Genomic DNA, 21,559 nt, shown 5'->3' on the forward strand with positions numbered 1-21,559 from the left:
GCTGCGAGGTAGACGGCGTGCTGCGTTTTAGATGGTACGAGGTAGACGGCGTGCTGCGAGGTAGACGGCGTGCTGCGTTTTAGATGGTACGAGGTAGGCGGCGTGCTGCGTTTTAGATGGTACGAGGTAGGCGGCGTGCTGCGTTTTAGATGGTACGAGGTAGGCGGCGTGCTGCGTTTTAGATGGTACGAGGTAGGCGGCGTGCTGCGTTTTAGATGGTACGAGGTAGGCGGCGTGCTGCGAGGTAGACGGCGTGCTGCGTTTTAGATGGTACGAGGTAGACGGCGTGCTGCGAGGTAGACGGCGTGCTGCGTTTTAGATGGTACGAGGTAGACGGCGTGCTGCGTTTTAGATGGTACGAGGTAGACGGCGTGCTGCGTTTCAGATTGTACGAGGTAGACGGCGTGCTGCGAGGTAGACGGCGTGCTGCGTTTCAGATGGTACGAGGTAGACGGCAAACAAAGATGTCCGTTGTTTTCAACGAGAGCGCAACGGTAAACGCGGGATCGTAGAGTATGGATGCATTGATATACTTGTGTACGGTAGGGTGATGTGCTTGTGTACGGTAGGGTGATGTGCTTGTGTACGGTAGGGTGATGTGCTTGTGTACGGTAGGGTGATGTGCTTGTGTACGGTAGGGTGATGTGCTTGTGTACGGTAGGGTGATGTGCTTGTGTACGGTAGGGTGATGTGCTTGTGTACGGTAGGGTGATGTGCTTGTGTACGGTAGGGTGATGTGCTTGTGTACGGTAGGGTGATGTGCTTGTGTACGGTAGGGTGATGTGCTTGTGTACGGTAGGGTGATGTGCTTGTGTACGGTAGGGTGATGTGCTTGTGTACGGTAGGGTGATGTGCTTGTGTACGGTAGGGTGATGTGCTTGTGTACGGTAGGGTGATGTGCTTGTGTACGGTAGGGTGATGTGCTTGTGTACGGTAGGGTGATGTGCTTGTGTACGGTAGGGTGATGTGCTTGTGTACGGTAGGGTGATGTGCTTGTGTACGGTAGGGTGATGTGCTTGTGTACGGTGAGGGTGAGGGTGCTTGTGTACGGTAGGGTGATGTGCTTGTGTACGGTAGGGTGATGTGCTTGTGTACGGTAGGGTGATGTGCTTGTGTACGGTAGGGTGATGTGCTTGTGTACGGTAGGGTGATGTGCTTGTGTACGGTAGGGTGATGTGCTTGTGTACGGTAGGGTGATGTGCTTGTGTACGGTAGGGTGATGTGCTTGTGTACGGTAGGGTGATGTGCTTGTGTACGGTAGGGTGATGTGCTTGTGTACGGTAGGGTGATGTGCTTGTGTACGGTAGGGTGATGTGCTTGTGTACGGTAGGGTGATGTGCTTGTGTACGGTAGGGTGATGTGCTTGTGTACGGTAGGGTGATGTGCTTGTGTACGGTAGGGTGATGTGCTTGTGTACGGTAGGGTGATGTGCTTGTGTACGGTAGGGTGATGTGCTTGTGTACGGTAGGGTGATGTGCTTGTGTACGGTAGGGTGATGTGCTTGTGTACGGTAGGGTGATGTGCTTGTGTACGGTAGGGTGATGTGCTTGTGTACGGTAGGGTGATGTGCTTGTGTACGGTAGGGTGATGTGCTTGTGTACGGTAGGGTGATGTGCTTGTGTACGGTAGGGTGATGTGCTTGTGTACGGTAGGGTGATGTGCTTGTGTACGGTAGGGTGATGTGCTTGTGTTCTAGTACGGTAGGTTGTAGAGAAGGACAACAGGAGGGAATGTGGACTGTGATGGGAGGTTGTCTGTACGTTCTGGAGGAGAGCCACAGGAGGGACTGTGATGGGAGGTTGTCTGTACGTTCTGGAGGAGAGCCACAGGAGGGACTGTGATGGGAGGTTGTCTGTACGTTCTGGAGGAGAGCCACAGGAGGGACTGTGATGGGAGGTTGTCTGTACGTTCTGGAGGAGAGCCACAGGAGGGACTGTGATGGGAAGTTGTCTGTACGTTCTGGAGGAGAGCCACAGGAGGGACTGTGATGGGAGGTTGTCTGTACGTTCTGGAGGAGAGCCACAGGAGGGACTGTGATTGGAGGTTGTCTGTACGCTTTGGAGGAGAGCCACAGGAGGGACTGTGATGGGAGGTTGTCTGTACGTTCTGGAGGAGAGCCACAGGAGGGACTGTGATGGGAGTTTGTCTGTACGCTCTGGAGGAGAGCCACATTCATGGTCAGAAAAGAAAGTAATTGATACTTTGTTTGAATATGATTTGTGTTTGTTAGCAGTAGAGGTAAAGAGGTTGGTTTCTGCCTTATTGGGACAGGGGACCCGTGACAGATTATGTGGAAATAGGAAGTCAACTGTGAATCATTTTGGTAATGCGTGTCGTCAACTACAAGTGACCTGTGAAGCGTGGACACTGGTAATTAGACATTAGGTGTCCTGTAGTCTCCCGTAGTAAACTGGCAGGCGCTTCGCTATTTGGTTCTAATTCAAGGTATCAGGTGCCGTGAACAATTTTTAATCGGCACAAATACCATAACTCCTCCCTGAGGGGAGGAGTTCTCTACTTTTGAAAATGGTTAATAGATGGCGTGTATTAGAGGAAATGCAAACATCCCGGACACCGTCTTGAGAGTCGTAGAAATAACCACCGTTAAAATGGCGTCCGTGGTTTCTGACACTCCAGAGAGTCGGAGAAATAACCACCGTTAAAATGGCGTCCGTGGTTTCTGACACTCCAGAGAGTCGTAGAAATAACCACCGTTAAAATGGCGTCCGTGGTTTCTGACACTCCAGAGAGTCGTAGAAATAACCAGCGTTAAAATGGCGTCCGTGGCTTCTGACACTCCAGAGAGTCGGAGAAATAACCACCGTTAAAATGGCGTCCGTGGTTTCTGACACTCCAGAGAGTCGGAGAAATAACCACCGTTAAAATGGCGTCCGTGTTTCTGACACTCCAGAGAGTCGGAGAAATAACCACCGTTAAAATGGCGTCCGTGGTTTCTGACACTCCAGAGAGTCGGAGAAATAACCACCGTTAAAATGGCGTCCGTGGTTTCTGACACTCCAGAGAGAGTCGGAGAAATAACCACCGTTAAAATGGCGTCCGTGGTTTCTGACACTCCAGAGAGTCGGAGAAATAACCACCGTTAAAATGGCGTCCGTGGTTTCTGACACTCCAGAGAGTCGTAGAAATAACCACCGTTAAAATGGCGTCCGTGGTTTCTGACACTCCAGAGAGAGTCGGAGAAATAACCACCGTTAAAATGGCGTCCGTGGTTTCTGACACTCCAGAGAGTCGTAGAAATAACCACCGTTAAAATGGCGTCCGTGGTTTCTGACACTCCAGAGAGTCGTAGAAATAACCACCGTTAAAATGGCATCCGTGGTTTCTGACACTCCGGGTAGAAAAGGGGAGCTCTAGGAGACGGGGGAGCTCTGTGAGACGGGGGAGCTCTGTGAGACGGGGGAGCTCTGTGAGACGGGGGAGCTCTGTGAGACGGGGGAGCTCTGTGAGACGGGGGAGCTCTGGGAGACGGGGGAGCTCTAGGAGACGGGGGAGCTATAGCAAATCCATGGATGTGCTAGAAGAAGTGCTCAACAAATCTACCAATTTGTCTGGAATATGGAGATAATGTAGCAAACAGGATCTAATGGGTCAGAATTTCCCTGCTGACGGAACATTCCGATGTAATAGATAATTCAGATGGTGTTGGAACAATGTAATAGATGGTGTTGGGACAATGTAATAGATAATTCAGATGGTGTTGGGACAATGTAATAGATGGTGTTGGTTCAATGTAATAGATAATTCAGATGGTGTTGGTTCAATGTAATAGATAATTCAGATGGTGTTGGGACAATGTAATAGATGGTGTTGGTTCAATGTAATAGATAATTCAGATGGTGTTGGTTCAATGTAATAGATAATTCACATGGTGTTGGGACAATGTAATAGATAATTCACATGGTGTTGGGACAATGTAATAGATAATTCAGATTGTGTTGGGACAATGTAATAGATAATTCAGATGGTTTTGGAACAATGTAATAGATAATTCAGATGGTGTTGGTTCAATGTAATAGATAATTCAGATGGTGTTGGGACAATGTAATAGATAATTCAGATGGTGTTGGTTCAATGTAATAGATAATTCACATGGTGTTGGTTCAATGTAATAGATAATTCACATGGTGTTGGGACAATGTAATAGATAATTCACATGGTGTTGGTTCAATGTAATAGATAATTCAGATGGTGTTGGGACAATGTAATAGATAATTCAGATGGTGTTGGGACAATGTAATAGATAATTTAGATGGTTTTGGAACAATGTAATAGATAATTCAGATGGTGTTGGTTCAATGTAATAGATAATTCAGATGGTGTTGGTTCAATGTAATAGATAATTCAGATGGTGTTGGTTCAATGTAATAGATAATTCAGATGGTGTTGGAACAATGTAATAGATAATATGTTGTGAGTCGGTCAGTTGGTGCTGTGTCTGATTTAATTACATACTCACACCGGTTCTGAGTATCTGTTAGTGGTGTTAACACCGTGTCTGATTTAATTACGTGGCGTCTTTAGTAGGTTCTTCACGGGTTAGACAGGATTCACCTTAAAGGGCACACAAATGATATTTCCTGTATCTGTCAGAGTTTTGGGTCACCACATGTAAGTTCTCCGGATAAGAAATGTAGTGAGGAAACCCGACGTAAACCTGGTACACAGAATGTTTGTTTTTAAATGTCTTTAAATAATGAGTCTGAAGTACAGGGAAAGAGAAGGGACTCGCTTAATGGTGTTGAATGACCTCTGACCTCTGTTCTGACTTCCTGGTGGGGCCCGATCACCCTCACTAGAAAGGCTAGAGAACATTCAGCATAATGTTTTGGTTGATTTTGTCTTCCATACAAATCTCAGCAGGATTGGGGTCAGCTGTATGGTATGGGATTTCTCCCTGAAGGTTCGTTCTCTAACTCCCTGACCCTGTAACTGTGAGGTCACCAAGATAAGGGAGTAGAAGCTACATTTCAACTGTGTTTTTTGTTATGCTCTTTTGACATTTTGTCTCAGAAAATGTTTTTATTAAGAAAGTTGTGAATGTAGTAATTTGTCTGGATTTTCTGAATCAGAAAAGCCCTAAACTGTTCTAGCCTGGCCTCTCTTGAGGTTATGGCAATAGTGACTCTAGATTCATGGAAGGGTTAATTCGACAGAGAACAGTGTGAGGCTCACCCCCTCTCACCGGATGAAGTAATAGTGACAATGGCGTTCACTACGGCCCCGTCCTGCACCACTTCTACCTGAGACCTGAGTCCGAGCCAGTAACCTGTATACGGGAGGCAGGAGTGCGGCATGAGTCCTGAGACTCATGTGGAGTGAGCACTAAGGACTGTCATTCTAAATTTGGGTTGAATCATTTATCAATAGTTCTAATTATGTTTTTGAAAGAGAGCTCTGCCCCGTGCTTCTACATCTGCATTGCTTGCTGTTTGGGGGGTTTTAGGCTGGGTTTCTGTACAGCACTTTGAGACATCAGCTGATGTACGAAGGGCTTTATAAATACATGTATTCGATGCACCGTAAGGAGAGCACAGAGTGAGGAGGGCACACTGTTCATCCTGCAAGTGGTTTCTGAAACCAATTTAAATATTTGTAAGAATCCATTGAGTCTAAGGAGGATTTCCTCCCAGGGAGCCTTCTCTTTTCATGTCCCCTGAGAGGGAGGCGATCAGACAACCCACTATATGGCAGCTCGGGCGAATTGGGACTTTGATACTAGGGGCTTTGTTTGACACACGAGGATGAAGATGAAGACTGGGTCAAAGTGAGTGGGATAGCCAACGGGGAACACACGATCAGTCTCTCTCTCCGCTGTTCCAGTCCGATATGTTTTCCAGGTGGCGTGGAACATGTGAGTGATCGCTGTTCCAGTCCAATATGTGTTCCAGGTGGCGTGGAACATGTGAGTGATCGCTGTTCCAGTCCGATATGTTTTCCAGGTGGCGTGGAACATGTGAGTGATCGCTGTTCCAGTCCAATATGTTTTCCAGGTGGCGTGGAACATGTGAGTGATCGCTGTTCCAGTCCAATATGTTTTCCAGGTGACGTGGAACATGTGAGTGATCGCTGTTCCAGTCCGATATGTTTTCCAGGTGGTGTGGAACATGTGAGTGATCACTGTTCCAGATGAGGGGTTGTTGGAAATGGACTAATTGTCTTTTAGTGTGTATAACAATATAATTGGCCGAGCAGTAGGGATAAACATGTTATGGGTTCGATGGAATGATCTAGGTGCAAGGGCATTTGAGGTCGGAGGCTTAAGTACATCGTGTCTAAGACAGTGTTTCCACGAGGGTGTTAGTTTACAGATTCTGGCAGGACCGATATCCGTGCATTCTCTGGAGTCCCAACAACCAAGGCGTTGACGTTACAGGAAATTGGGGAAAGCGGAATTGAAAATGACTGGTGGTGGGGTGAGGCTCATGAATTAGGGAAGTGAGTAATAGAGTCGCTGGGGAACGATACCACATCTCTGTGTAAAGTGAAATCATTGAATAGCTCGTAGTAGAGGAAGGACGGCTCACTCTACACAATATAGAGACTGATATGAAGACTAGTTGAACGCCACACATACCCAGATCATGGTGAGAGTAGCAGAGAGGGTGTTGTCATTTCAGACACTATTGGCAACTTTTTTAGTGAGGGGGTTCATCGAAGAAAGTTCAACTCTTAAAGGACTAGCTACAGATTCCTGTAGACAGGAAGCCACCTCACCAGAAGGACTAGCTACAGATCCCTGTAGACAGGAAGCCACCTCGCCAGAAGGACTAGCTATAGATCCCTGTAGACAGGAAGCCACCTCACCAGAAGGACTAGCTACAGATCCCTGTAGACAGGAAGCCACCTCACCAGAAGGACTAGCTACAGATTCCTGTAGACAGGAAGCCACCTCACCAGAAGGACTAGCTACAGATTCCTGTAGACAGGAAGCCACCTCACCAGAAGGACGAGCTCCAGATCCCTGTAGACAGGAAGCCACCTCACCAGAAGGACGAGCTACAGATCCCTGTAGACAGGAAGCCACCTCACCAGAAAGACTAGCTCCAGATCCCTGTAGACAGGAAGCCACCTCACCAGAAGGACTAGCTACAGATTCCTGTAGACAGGAAGCCACCTCACCAGAAGGACGAGCTGTTGGATATTCTTCCAGCAACACTAATCTCTCCGTCCGCTTATAACAGCCAGCATTTGGATGGGGTGACGGTCGAGAGAAGGTGGGATTGGGTGACGGTAACAGGAAGGTGTCAGAAGGTGGGATTGGGTGACTGTACCAGGAAGGTGTCAGAAGGTGGGATTGGGTGACTGTACCAGGAAGGTGTCAGAAGGTGGGATTGGGTGACTGTACCAGGAAGGTGTCAGAAGGTGGGATTGGGTGACTGTACCAGGAAGGTGGGATTGGGTGACGGTAACAGGAAGGTGTCAGAAGGTGGGATTGGGTGACGGTAACAGGAAGGTGTCAGAAGGTGGGATTGGGTGACTGTACCAGGAAGGTGGGATTGGGTGACGGTAACAGGAAGGTGGGATTGGGTGACGGTAACAGGAAGGTGGGATTGGGTGACGGTAACAGGAAGGTGTCAGAAGGTGACTGCTTATCAACCATTGGGACCCAAAGTGTACACTGTAATGTGGATGTTCACAAAGGGGTGTAAGATCGGCCTTGGGATGAGAGGTGTATTCCTACCCTGACAACAGGGAAGATTTATCCACTGATACCGACTGTAGCAGAACATAGGATGTCATTTGCGATGTTGGGAGACGGGTAGGGAGCGTCTGAAAAGTTCAGTCCTAGATCTATCAGTGAAACCATAGGAGACTGGTAGGGAGCGTCTGATAGGTTCAGTCCTAGATCTATCAGTGAAACCATGGGAGACGGGTAGGGAGCGTCTGATAGGTTCAGTCCTAGATCTATCAGTGAAACCATGGGAGACGGGTAGGGAGCGTCTGAAAAGTTCAGTCCTAGATCTATCAGTGAAACCATGGGAGACGGGAAGGGAGCGTCTGATAGGTTCAGTCCTAGATCTATCAGTGAAACCATGGGAGACGGGAAGGGAGCGTCTGAAAAGTTCAGTCCTAGATCTATCAGTGAACCACAAAGGCAATAGGAGATCAGGAGACGGATTCAATGCAATAGCTTTTCTCACAGCAGTGGCTGTAGGGACTAACTGAAGGAGCAGAAGTAGTGTTGCTATTCTCACAGCAGTGGCTGTAGGGACTAACTGAAGGAGCAGAAGTAGTGTTGCTATTCTCACAGCAGTGGCTGTAGGGACTAACTGAAGGAGCAGAAGTAGTGTAGCTATTCTCACAGCAGTGGCTGTAGGGACTAACTGAAGGAGCAGAAGTAGTGTTGAAGGATACTATAGTAACAGTATAGAACTGGACTATAGTAACAGTATGGAACTGGGCTATAGTAACTATAGTGACAGTATGGTACTGGACTATAGTAACTATAGTGACAGTATGGTACTGGACTATAGCAACAGTATGGAACTGGACTATAGTAACTATAGTGACAGTATGGAACTGGACTATAGTAACAGCATGGAACTGGACTATAGTAACTATAGTGACAGTATGGTACTGGACTATAGTAACTATAGTAACAGCATGGAACTGGACTATAGTAACTATAGTAACAGCATGGAACTGGACTATAGTGACAGTATGGAACTGGACTATAGTAACTATAGTAACAGCATGGAACTGGACTATAGTAACTATAGTAACAGCATGGAACTGGACTATAGTAACTATAGTGACAGCATGGAACTGGACTATAGTAACAGCATGGAACTGGACTATAGTGACAGTATGGAACTGGACTATAGTAACTATAGTAACAGCATGGAACTGGACTATAGTAACTATAGTGACAGTATGGAACTGGGCTATAGTAACTATAGTAACAGCATGGAACTGGACTATAGTAACAGCATGGAACTGGACTATAGTAACTATAGTGACAGTATGGAACTGGACTATAGTAACTATAGTAACAGCATGGAACTGGACTATAGTAACTATAGTGACAGTATGGAACTGGGCTATAGTAACTATAGTAACAGTATGGAACTGGGCTATAGTAACTATAGTGACCGTATGGAACTGGGCTATAGTAACTATAGTAACAGCATGGAACTGGGCTATAGTAACTATAGTAACAGCATGGAACTGGGCTATAGTAACTATAGTGACAGCATGGAACTGGGCTATAGTAACTATAGTGACAGTATGGAACTGGGCTATAGTAACTATAGTGACAGCATGGAACTGGGCTATAGTAACTATAGTGACAGTATGGAACTGGACTATAGTAACTATAGTGACAGCATGGAACTGGACTATAGTAACTATAGTGACAGCATGGAACTGGGCTATAGTAACTATAGTAACAGCATGGAACTGGGCTATAGTAACTATAGTGACAGCATGGAACTGGGCTATAGTAACTATAGTGACAGTATGGAACTGGGCTATAGTGACAGTATGGAACTGGACTATAGTAACTATAGTGACAGTATGGAACTGGACTATAGTAACTATAGTAACAGCATGGAACTGGACTATAGTAACTATAGTGACAGCATGGAACTGGACTATAGTGACAGTATGGAACTGGACTATAGTAACTATAGTAACAGCATGGAACTGGACTATAGTAACTATAGTGACAGTATGGAACTGGGCTATAGTAACTATAGTAACAGCATGGAACTGGACTATAGTAACAGCATGGAACTGGACTATAGTGACAGTATGGAACTGGGCTATAGTAACTATAGTAACAGTATGGAACTGGGCTATAGTAACTATAGTGACCGTATGGAACTGGGCTATAGTAACTATAGTAACAGCATGGAACTGGGCTATAGTAACTATAGTAACAGCATGGAACTGGGCTATAGTAACTATAGTGACAGCATGGAACTGGGCTATAGTAACTATAGTGACAGCATGGAACTGGGCTATAGTAACTATAGTGACCGTATGGAACTGGACTATAGTAACTATAGTGACAGCATGGAACTGGGCTATAGTGACAGTATGGAACTGGACTATAGTAACTATAGTGACAGTATGGAACTGGGCTATAGTAACTATAGTGACCGTATGGAACTGGGCTATAGTAACTATAGTGACAGTATGGAACTGGGCTATAGTAACTATAGTGACCGTATGGAACTGGGCTATAGTAACTATAGTGACAGCATGGAACTGGGCTATAGTAACTATAGTGACCGTATGGAACTGGACTATAGTAACTATAGTGACAGCATGGAACTGGGCTATAGTGACAGTATGGAACTGGACTATAGTAACTATAGTGACAGTATGGAACTGGGCTATAGTAACTATAGTGACCGTATGGAACTGGGCTATAGTAACTATAATGACAGTATGGAACTGGGCTATAGTAACTATAGTGACAGTATGGAACTGGGCTATAGTTTAGTGAAATCACCATAGCAACGGCGTACCGGCTTGTGTTTGCCGCCAGCCTCTTCCTTGCTTTCTTGTCCCGCTCTGCCGACTGGTATGACTGATCTTTATGTCCCTCGTCTTAACACAGCATCAGTCTCAATTTATAGACAAGTTTTTAAGTATAAAGTTTGAAAATGTGAATCAACTGTACGAAAAAGCTTTGAGTCGGGTGGTCTAACAAATATGCGACTCGCTGCTTTACGGTATTATTGACGATGACTTGTTGTGCCTGCAGGGCCTACGTTTGCAGCAGCCATGTGTGTGTCAGGCAGGAGACAGGGCAGTGTGGTGGTGTACAGAGCAGGACAGTACCCTCTCCAGCCCCTGGGGCCTGTCACATTCCTCTGGAGACCCACAACGCAGGGCCGGGGGGGCCAGGAGGACCAGGGCTCCCAGGGATCAACACACAGACAGCTGTGGATCTGGGCTCACCCCACCATGAAAACGGTCAGTAGTAGAAGTATTGAACAACCATTTAACTATTCATTGATTGTGTAATGTCTTGTTGTCTATAATCTGGTGAACTCAGGTGTCCCCTTTGGGATCGGTAAAGTACTATCCAATCAGATGTCCCCTTTGGGATCGGTAAAGTACTATCCAATCAGATGTCCCCTTTGGGATCGGTAAAGTACTATCCAATCAGATGTCCCCTTTGGGATCGGTAAACAACTATCCATTCTGACTGTGCCCTGTGCCGTGACTGTGCCCTGTGTCGTGACTGTGCCCTGTGTCGTGACTGTGCCCTGTGTCGTGACTGGGCCCTGTGTCGTGACTGGGCCCTGTGTCGTGACTGGGCCCTGTGTCGTGACTGGGCCCTGTGTCGTGACTGTGCCCTGTGTCGTGACTGTGTCGTGACTGTGCCCTGTGCTCTGTGTCAGGACCTCCTCCCAGAGCTGCAGGCTGTCTGTCAGTGTTCTGAGGCTGTCCTTCCACCTGCTCCAGTGGACCTCCCTGTCCCACAGCCAGCCCCAACCCCCACCTTGGCCCCCGGTCCTGGGGCTGGTCCTGAGGCGGTGCAGGCCTCTGGTTCTGGTTCTAAGAGGAAGTGGTCCTCCAGGGAGCCTGAGGCTGCTGGGCCACCAGCCAAGAAGCTCCTGGGATACAGTACCATTTCTGCTACCACACCCATCACCTGGAGGTCCAGTACCACTGGTATAGTCATCAGGTAGGTTCTGACTGGTACCACTGGTATAGTCACCAGGTGGGTTCTGGCTGGTACAGTCACCAGGTGGGTTCTGGCTGGTACAGTCACCAGGTGGGTTCTGGCTGGTATAGTCACCAGGTGGGTTCTGGCTGGTATAGTCACCAGGTGGGTTCTGGCTGGTATAGTCACCAGGTGGGTTCTGGCTGGTATAGTCACCAGGTGGGTTCTGGCTGGTATAGTCACCAGGTGGGTTCTGGCTGGTATAGTCACCAGGTGGGTTCTGACTGGTATAGTCACCAGGTGGGTTCTGACTGGTATAGTCACCAGGTAGGTTCTGACTGGTACCACTGGTATAGTCACCAGGTGGGTTCTGACTGGTATAGTCACCAGGTAGGTTCTGACTGGTACCACTGGTATAGTCACCAGGTGGGTTCTGACTGGTATAGTCACCAGGTGGGTTCTGACTGGTATAGTCACCAGGTGGGTTCTGACTGGTATAGTCACCAGGTGGGTTCTGACGTGTATAGTCACCAGGTGGGTTTTGACTGGTATAGTCACCAGGTAGGTTCTGACTGGTACCACTGGTATAGTCACCAGGTGGGTTCTGACTGGTATAGTCACCAGGTAGGTTCTGACTGGTACCACTGGTATAGTCACCAGGTGGGTTCTGACTGGTATAGTCACCAGGTGGGTTCTGACTGGTATAGTCACCAGGTGGGTTCTGACTGGTATAGTCACCAGGTGGGTTCTGACGTGTATAGTCACCAGGTGGGTTCTGACGTGTATAGTCACCAGGTGGGTTCTGACTGGTATAGTCGCCAGGTGGGTTCTGACTGGTATAGTCGCCAGGTGGGTTCTGACTGGTATAGTCACCAGGTGGGTTCTGACTGGTATAGTCGTCAGGTGGGTTCTGACTGGTATAGTCGCCAGGTGGGTTCTGACTGGTATAGTCACCAGGTGGGTTCTGACTGGTATAGTCACCAGGTGGGTTCTGACTGGTATAGTCGCCAGGTGGGTTCTGACTGGTATAGTCACCAGGTGGGTTCTGACTGGTATAGTCGCCAGGTGGGTTCTGACTGGTATAGTCGCCAGGTGGGTTCTGACTGGTATAGTCGCCAGGTGGGTTCTGACTGGTACCACTGGTATAGTCACCAGGTGGGTTCTGACTGGTACCACTGGTATAGTCACCAGGTGGGTTCTGACTGGTACCACTGGTATAGTCACCAGGTGGGTTCTGGCTGGTATAGTCACCAGGTGGGTTCTGACTGGTATAGTCACCAGGTGGGTTATGACTGGTATAGTCACCAGGTGGGTTCTGACTGGTACCACTGGTATAGTCATATTTAGAGTTTTCTGTCAATTTTATAAACGCCTCCCTTTATAAACCCCTCCCTTTATAAAACCCCTCCCTTTATTTAAACCCCTCCCTTTATTTAAAACCCTCCCTTTATTTAAACCCCTACCTTTATAAAACCCCTCCCTTTATTCTCAACCATGTGGACTTCCTGAATGTTGTTGTGTACTGTTTTGCAGTGACCTCACCATGGAGATGGTGCGGTATCGTCTGATTGGACCTCTATCACATTCCGTTCTGACTGAAACCCTGGCCCCTGCCACACTCTGTGATGTAAGAACCTGGGATGATTTATCTAGGAACTAGCTAATACCCTGGGATGATTTATCTAGGGACCAACTAATCACCTGGGATGATTTATCTAAGGACCAGCTAATCACCTGGGATGATTTATCTAGGGACCAGCTAATCACCTGGGATGATTTATCTAGGGACCAGCTAATCACCTGGGATGATTTATCTAGGGACCAGCTAATCACCTGGGATGATTTATCTAGGGACCAGCTAATCACCTGGGATGATTTATCTAGGGACCAGCTAATCACCTGGGATGATTTATCTAGGGACCAGCTAATCACCTGGGATGATTTATCTAGAGACCAGCTAATCACCTGGGATGATTTATCTAGGGACCAGCTAATCACCTGGGATGATTTATCTAGAGACCAGCTAATCACCTGGGATGATTTATCTAGGGACCAGCTAATACCCTATCACCTGGGATGATTTGTCTGGAGGCCGGCTAATCACCTGGGATGATTTGTCTGGAGGCCGGCTAATCACCTGGGATGATTTGTCTGGAGGCCGGCTAATCACCTGGGATGATTTGTCTGGAGGCCGGCTAATCACCTGGGATGATTTGTCTGGAGGCCGGCTAATCACCTGGGATGATTTGTCTGGAGGCCGGCTAATCACCTGGGATGATTTATCTAGGGACCAGCTAATACCTTATCACCTGGGATGATTTGTCTGGAGGCCGGCTAATCACCTGGGATGATTTATCTAGGGACCAGCTAATACCTTATCACCTGGGATGATTTGTCTGGAGGCCGGCTAATCACCTGGGATGATTTGTCTGGAGGCCGGCTAATCACCTGGGATGATTTGTCTAGAGACTACATCCTGTTTGTTCCAGTGTAGGGTGTTTTACCTATATACTACATCCTGTTTGTTCCAGTGTAAGGTGTTAGTCAGGTGTTTTATCTAGAGACTACATCCTGTTTTAGTGTAGGGTGTTTTACCTAGATACTACATCCTGTTTGTTTTAGTGTAGGATGTTTTACCTAGATACTACATCCTGTTTGTTCCAGTGTAAGGTATTAGTCAGGTGTTTTATCTGTATTCCAGGCTGCAGGTAAATCCAGACCATCCCCCTTCTGGTGGCCAGATCACTGCAGAGACAACTGCAACATGTCTCTTCATCAACAACAAGCTGGTGTCTTCAACATGCTCAGAGGTGGGTTCCTCTCAACTACATTCCTCATTCATTACCTACATTCATTAGATTAGATCAGGGCTCTCCAACCCTGTTCCTGGAGAGAAACCCTCCTGGAGGTTTCAACTCCAGCCCTGTTCCTGGAGAGAAACCCTCCTGGAGGTTTCAACTCCAGCCCTGTTCCTGGAGAGAGACCCTCCTGGAGGTTTCAACTCCAGCCCTGTTCCTGGAGAGAGACCCTCCTGGAGGTTTCAACTCCGACCCCAGTTGTAACTAACCTGATTCAGCTTATCAACCAGCTAATCATTAGAATCAGGTGCACTAGATTGGGTTTGGAGTTAAAACCTACAGGAGGGTTTCTCTCCAGGAACAGGGTCAGAGTTAAAACCTCCAGGAGGGTCTCGCTCCAGGAACAGGGTCAGAGTTAAAACCTACAGGAGGGTCTCTCTCCAGGAACAGGGTCAGAGTTAAAACCTCCAGGAGGGTCTCTCTCCAGGAACAGGGTCAGAGTTAAACCCTACAGGAGGGTTTCTCTCCAGGAACAGGGTCAGAGTTAAAACCTCATGTATGTCCTGTCTCCTCCCCTCAGGTGTGTACTCCACAGCGGAGGTCCCAGCCGGCTCAGTTCTGGGTCTGACGGTGGATGACCCCAGATTGACCTTACCAAACAAGAGAAGCAAGGCCGTGACCGACATCAGGAAGGCACAAGGTAACCTCTGAGCCAGTAGCCATGGTAACCCCCAAGCCAGTAGCCATGGTAACCCCTGAGCCAGGAGACAGGGTGGGGGTGGTTCAGACAGGTCCGATATAGTTTACATTACATCATTAGTTCTCCTTTAGGGTGAGTCTACCTGGGCCATGTTCAGAACACAACCTTTTCCATCAGAGTGAAACTGTGACGTAGCCAACTACCTAATATTCAAATAAGAACGTATGCAAGAGAATGTCATGGATTTGTTCCCTGCTGAACAGGACCCTGTGATGGTGATGGGTCCTGAGGTTCTGTGGGTCATTCTCAGGTCCTGTGCTCCTGGGGAGTTTCTGCTCGGCCATGCAGATGTCCCAGGTTCGAATCCTGGCAGGACCCTGTGTTTGTGATGGTGATGGGTCCTGAGGCTTTGTGGGTAGGGAGGTTCTGTGGGTCATTCTCTGCTCTTCTGGTTGTGGTACTTCTCAGGTCCTGTGCTCCTGGGGAGCCTCTGCTCGTCTATGCAGATGTCCCAGGTTCGAATCCTGGCAGGACCCTGTGCTCAGACCACGCCCTCAGAGGTTCACACCCACTTCCTTATTTATCTTTGTCGTACCTGGCTGGGGGTTGCATCACCCACTTCCTTATTGACCTTTTAGTACCTGGCTGGGGGTTGCATCACCCACTTCCTTATTGACCTTTTAGTACCTGGCTGGGGGTTGCATCACCCACTTCCTTATTGACCTTTTAGTACCTGGCTGGGGGTTGCATCACCCACTTCCTTATTGACCTTTTAGTACCTGGCTGGGGGTTGCATCACCCACTTCCTTATTGACCTTTTAGTACCTGGCTGGGGGTTGCATCACCCACTTCCTTATTGACCTTTTAGTACCTGGCTGGGGGTTGCATCACCCACTTCCTTATTGACCTTTTAGTACCTGGCTGGGGGTAGCATCACCTACTTCCTTATTGACCTTTTAGTACCTGGCTGGGGGTAGCATCACCTACTTCCTTATTGACCTTTTAGTACCTGGCTGGGGGTTGCATCACCCACTTCCTTATTGACCTTTTAGTACCTGGCTGGGGGTTGCATCACCCACTTCCTTATTGACCTTTTAGTACCTGGCTGGGGGTAGCATCACCTACTTCCTTATTGACCTTTTAGTACCTGGCTGGGGGTTGCATCACCCACTTCCTGATTGACCTTTTAGTACCTGGCTGGGGGTTGCATCACCCACTTCCTTATTGACCTTTTAGTACCTGGCTGGGGGTTGCATCACCCACTTCCTTATTGACCTTTTAGTACCTGGCTGGGGGTTGCATCACCCACTTCCTTATTGACCTTTTAGTACCTGGCTGGGGGTTGCATCACCCACTTCCTTATTGACCTTTTAGTACCTGGCTGGGGGTAGCATCACCTACTTCCTTATTGACCTTTTAGTACCTGGCTGGGGGTTGCATCACCCACTTCCTTATTGACCTTTTAGTACCTGGCTGGGGGTTGCATCACCCACTTCCTTATTGACCTTTTAGTACCTGGCTGGGGGTTGCATCACCCACTTCCTTATTGACCTTTTAGTACCTGGCTGGGGGTTGCATCACCCACTTCCTTATTTAGTGGATGTAGGCCCTATAGAGCTACTCGGTGAAGCTGTAGATGTCGCCAACTCGTTGTGTGCTTCCTCTGGCCTACTCAACACCGTTTGGTGACTCCCCTGAGTACCTGGTCATATGGCACTATGCCCTCTGTTGTTTCAGGAGGGAACGAGGAGAGGAGGAGGGAACTGATGTTGAAGGGGATCCCTGAAGCCCTCAGCCAGAGTTCCCTGTGGGACCGGTCTGTCCGCGACAACGTCACACACAACAAGATGACAGACCAGGTACTGAGCCATAGCACCATGTCTGTTAATATATCATATATCATTACTAAATGTATGAAGACTCTACCCAGGGTATGTCCCACGGGAAGAAGGGTCACTAAATGTATGTCCTCCTGGAGACTCAACCCAGGAAGAAGGGTCACTAAATGTATGTCCTCCTGGAGACTCAACCCAGGAAGAAGAGTCACTAAATGTATGTCCTCCTGGAGACTCAACCCAGGAAGAAGGGTCACTAAATGTATGTCCTCCTGGAGACTCAACCCAGGAAGAAGGGTCACTAAATGTATGTCCTCCTGGAGACTCAACCCAGGAAGAAGGGTCACTAAATGTAAGTCCTCCTGGAGACTCAACCCAGGAAGAAGAGTCACTAAATGTATGTCCTCCTGGACACTCAACCCAGGAAGAAGAGTCACTAAATGTATGTCCTCCTGGAGACTCAACCCAGGAAGAAGAGTCACTAAATGTAAGTCCTCCTGGAGACTCAACCCAGGAAGAAGATTCACTAAATGTATGTCCTCCTGGAGACTCAACCCAGGAAGAAGAGTCACTAAATGTAAGTCCTCCTGGAGACTCAACCCAGGAAGAAGAGTCACTAAATGTATGTCCCCCTGGAGACTCAACCCAGGAAGAAGAGTCACTAAATGTATGTCCTCCTGGAGACTCAACCCAGGAAGAAGGGTCACTAAATGTATGTCCTCCTGGAGACTCAACCCAGGAAGAAGAGTCACTAAATGTATGTCCTCCTGGAGACTCAACCCAGGAAGATCAGACCAATATGTTTTCCTCGTATTTGATTGTTCTTCATGAATCCACGCTGCTGTTTAATTGAATCCTTGACTGCGTTTGTACCCAGGTTTCTATCCAATTGGGGACAGATTTTAACGTGAATATAAAACAATCAGCATTTAAAAACAATAAGCACATCTTCCCGGCAGATGTTTCCATCACATTGACTTGTTGCAGGTTGAAGTCTGTGTGTGTGATGACGTAGGGCACATAAACATACCTTCTGTTGTTAAATTCCCTAAGCTATTAACAATACAAGTTAGATGGGTTACCATCACATTCACAGAAACTGTTTCCTGTCGGGTTCTGGAGCGTTCACAGAAACTGTTTCCTGTCGGGTTCTGGAGCGTTCACAGAAACTGTTTCCTGTCGGGTTCTGGAGCGTTCACAGAAACTGTTTCCTGTCGGGTTCTGGAGCGTTCACAGAAACTGTTTCCTGTCGGGTTCTGGAGCATTCTCCCTAGACAACAGTCCACTGTCAGGTTCTGGAGCATTCTCCCTAGACAACAGTCCACTGTCAGGTTCTGGAGCATTCTCTCTAGACAACAGTCCACTGTCAGGTTCTGGAGCATTCTCTATAGACAACAGTCCACTGACAGGTTCTGGAGCATTCTCCCTAGACAACAGTCCACTGTCAGGTTCTGGAGCATTCTCTATAGACAACAGTCCACTGACAGGTTCTGGAACATTCTCCCTAGACAACAGTCCACTGTCAGGTTCTGGAGCATTCTCTATAGACAACAGTCCACTGACAGGTTCTGGAGCATTCTCTATAGACAACAGTCCACTGTCAGGTTCTGGAGCATTCTCTATAGACAACAGTCCACTGTCAGGTTCTGGAGCATTCTCCCTAGACAACAGTCCACTGTCAGGTTCTGGAGCATTCTCTATAGACAACAGTCCACTGTCAGGTTCTGGAGCATTCTCCCTAGACAACAGTCCACTGTCAGGTTCTGGAGCATTCTCTATAGACAACAGTCCACTGTCAGGTTCTGGAGCATTCTCCCTAGACAACAGTCCACTGTCAGGTTCTGGAGCATTCTCTCTAGACAACAGTTCACTGTCAGGTTCTGGAGCATTCTCCCTAGACAACAGTCCACTGTCAGGTTCTGGAGCATTCTCTCTAGACAACAGTTCACTGTCAGGTTCTGGAGCATTCTCCCTAGACAACAGTCCACTGTCAGGTTCTGGAGCATTCTCTCTAGACAACAGTCCACTGTCAGGTTCTGGAGCATTCTCCCTAGACAACAGTCCACTGTCAGGTTCTGGAGCATTCTCCCTAGACAACAGTCCACTGTCAGGTTCTGGAGCATTCTCCCTAGACAACAGTCCACTGTCAGGTTCTGGAGCATTCTCCCTAGACAACAGTCCACTGTCAGGTTCTGGAGCATTCTCTATAGACAACAGTCCACTGTCAGGTTCTGGAGCATTCTCTATAGACAACAGTCCACTGTCAGGTTCTGGAGCATTCTCTATAGACAACAGTCCACTGTCAGGTTCTGGAGCATTCTCTATAGACAACAGTCCACTGTCAGGTTCTGGAGCATTCTCTATAGACAACAGTCCACTGTCAGGTTCTGGAGCATTCTCTATAGACAACAGTCCACTGACAGGTTCTGGAGCATTCTCTATAGACAACAGTCCACTGACAGGTTCTGGAGCATTCTCCCTAGACAACAGTCCACTGTCAGGTTCTGGAGCATTCTCTATAGACAACAGTCCACTGTCAGGTTCTGGAGCATTCTCTATAGACAACAGTCCACTGTCAGGTTCTGGAGCATTCTCTATAGACAACAGTCCACTGTCAGGTTCTGGAGCATTCTCTATAGACAACAGTCCACTGACAGGTTCTGGAGCATTCTCTATAGACAACAGTCCACTGTCAGGTTCTGGAGCATTCTCCCTAGACAACAGTCCACTGTCAGGTTCTGGAGCATTCTCTATAGACAACAGTTCACTGTCAGGTTCTGGAACATTCTCCCGGTTTACCACGTCGTAGTACAACGTAGCATATCATGGCCAGACATAATACATTTTTACCAACAAAATAAATATCATACCATGTCTAAGGAACATTTTTCCGTTGACATTTTGTGAAATTGCATCACACCTGTGGTGATTTTATTTTCATACGGTGTAACTTGCATAAAAACTTTGTATGGAAACGTGATTTGTCTCCCATATCCAGTCTTCTCTCTGTCTGCAGGAAGTAAACAGACTGCGTAATGATGTTCTGGTCCCAGGCTCCAGACTCCCCACCCCCCTGCAGGGTAGAGTACCCGTCCTACTGGTGCAGCAGTCTGGGAAGAGCCAGGGCACAGAGATGGGGTCCTGGGGGGCGGGATGGGACCTGCTGCTACCCAAGGCCTGGGGCATGGCCTTCTGGGTCCCTCTGGTATGGACCACACATTCCCTATATAGTGCACGACTCTAGACCAGGGCCCAATGGCACCCTATTCCCTATATAGGTCACTACTTTAGACCAGGACTCACCCTATTCTCTATATAGTGCACGACTCTAGACCAGGGCCCAATGGCACCCTATTCCCTATATAGTGCACTACTCTAGACCAGGACCCACCCTATTCCCTATATAGTGCACTACTATAGACCAGGACCCACCCTATTCCCTATATAGGTCACTACTCTAGACCAGGACCCACCCTATTCCCTATAACTAAAGTAGTAACCCTCTCCAGGTAGGTAGAGGAGAGGTAACTAAAGTAGTAACCCTCTCCAGGTAGATAGAGGAGAGGTAACTAAAGTAGGAACCCTCTCCAGGTAGGTAGAGGAGAGGTAACTAAAGTAGGAACCCTCTCCAGGTAGGTAGAGGAGAGGTAACTAAAGTAGTAACCCTCTCCAGGTAGGTAGAGGAGAGGTAACTAAAGTAGGAACCCTCTCCAGGTAGGTAGAGGAGAGGTAACTAAAGTAGGAACCCTCTCCAGGTAGGTAGAGGAGAGGTAACTAAAGTAGGAACCCTCTCCAGGTAGATAGAGGAGAGGTAACTAAAGTAGTAACCCTGTCCAGGTAGGTAGAGGAGAGGTAACTAAAGTAGTAATCCTCTCCAGGTAGATAGAGGAGAGGTAACTAAAGTAGTAACCCTCTCCAGGTAGGTAGAGGAGAGGTAACTAAAGTAGTAACCCTCTCCAGGTAGATAGAGGAGAGGTAACTAAAGTAGTAACCCTCTCCAGGTAGATAGAGGAGAGGTAACTAAAGTAGTAACCCTCTCCAGGTAGATAGAGGAGAGGTAACTAAAGTAGTAACCCTCTCCAGGTAGATAGAGGAGAGGTAACTAAAGTAGTAACCCTCTCCAGGTAGATAGAGGAGAGGTAACTAAAGTAGTAACCCTCTCCAGGTAGATAGAGGAGAGGTAACTAAAGTAGTAACCCTCTCCAGGTAGATAGAGGAGAGGTAACTAAAGTAGTAACCCTCTCCAGGTAGATAGAGGAGAGGTAACTAAAGTAGTAACCCTCTCCAGGTAGATAGAGGAGAGGTAACTAAAGTAGTAACCCTCTCCAGGTAGGTAGAGGAGAGGTAACTAAAGTAGTAACCCTCTCCATGTAGATAGAGGAGAGGTAACTAAAGTAGTTACCCTCTCCAGGTAGGTAGAGGAGAGGTAACTAAAGTAACTAGGACCCACCCTATTCCCTATAACTAAAGTAGTAACCCTCTCCAGGTAGGTAGAGGAGAGGTAACTAAAGTAACTAGGACCCACCCTATTCCCTATAACTAAAGTAGTAACCCTCTCCAGGTAGGTAGAGGAGAGGTAACT

At 47.7% G+C, this 21,559-nt stretch overlaps 1 protein-coding gene across 4 annotated transcripts in view; it reads left to right on the plus strand.

Annotated features, from left to right (window-relative positions):
- LOC135521075 (ribonucleases P/MRP protein subunit POP1-like) overlaps positions 1-21,559 on the plus strand; it is a 44,633-nt gene that overhangs the window by 9,710 nt on the left and 13,364 nt on the right. For all 4 annotated transcript variants that reach the window (XM_064947009.1, XM_064947008.1, XM_064947007.1 and 1 more), the window contains exons 6-12: positions 10,736-10,947; positions 11,379-11,665; positions 13,178-13,271; positions 14,346-14,454; positions 15,023-15,142; positions 16,880-17,001; positions 19,994-20,182. In XM_064947009.1, coding sequence (XP_064803081.1) covers positions 10,736-10,947; positions 11,379-11,665; positions 13,178-13,271; positions 14,346-14,454; positions 15,023-15,142; positions 16,880-17,001; positions 19,994-20,182 — 1,133 coding nt within the window. The remainder of the gene's footprint in view (positions 1-10,735; positions 10,948-11,378; positions 11,666-13,177; positions 13,272-14,345; positions 14,455-15,022; positions 15,143-16,879; positions 17,002-19,993; positions 20,183-21,559) is intronic.

The sequence above is a fragment of the Oncorhynchus masou genome, chromosome 29 (genome assembly GCF_036934945.1).
Source record: "Oncorhynchus masou masou isolate Uvic2021 chromosome 29, UVic_Omas_1.1, whole genome shotgun sequence".
Classification (NCBI taxonomy): Eukaryota; Metazoa; Chordata; class Actinopteri; order Salmoniformes; family Salmonidae; genus Oncorhynchus; species Oncorhynchus masou.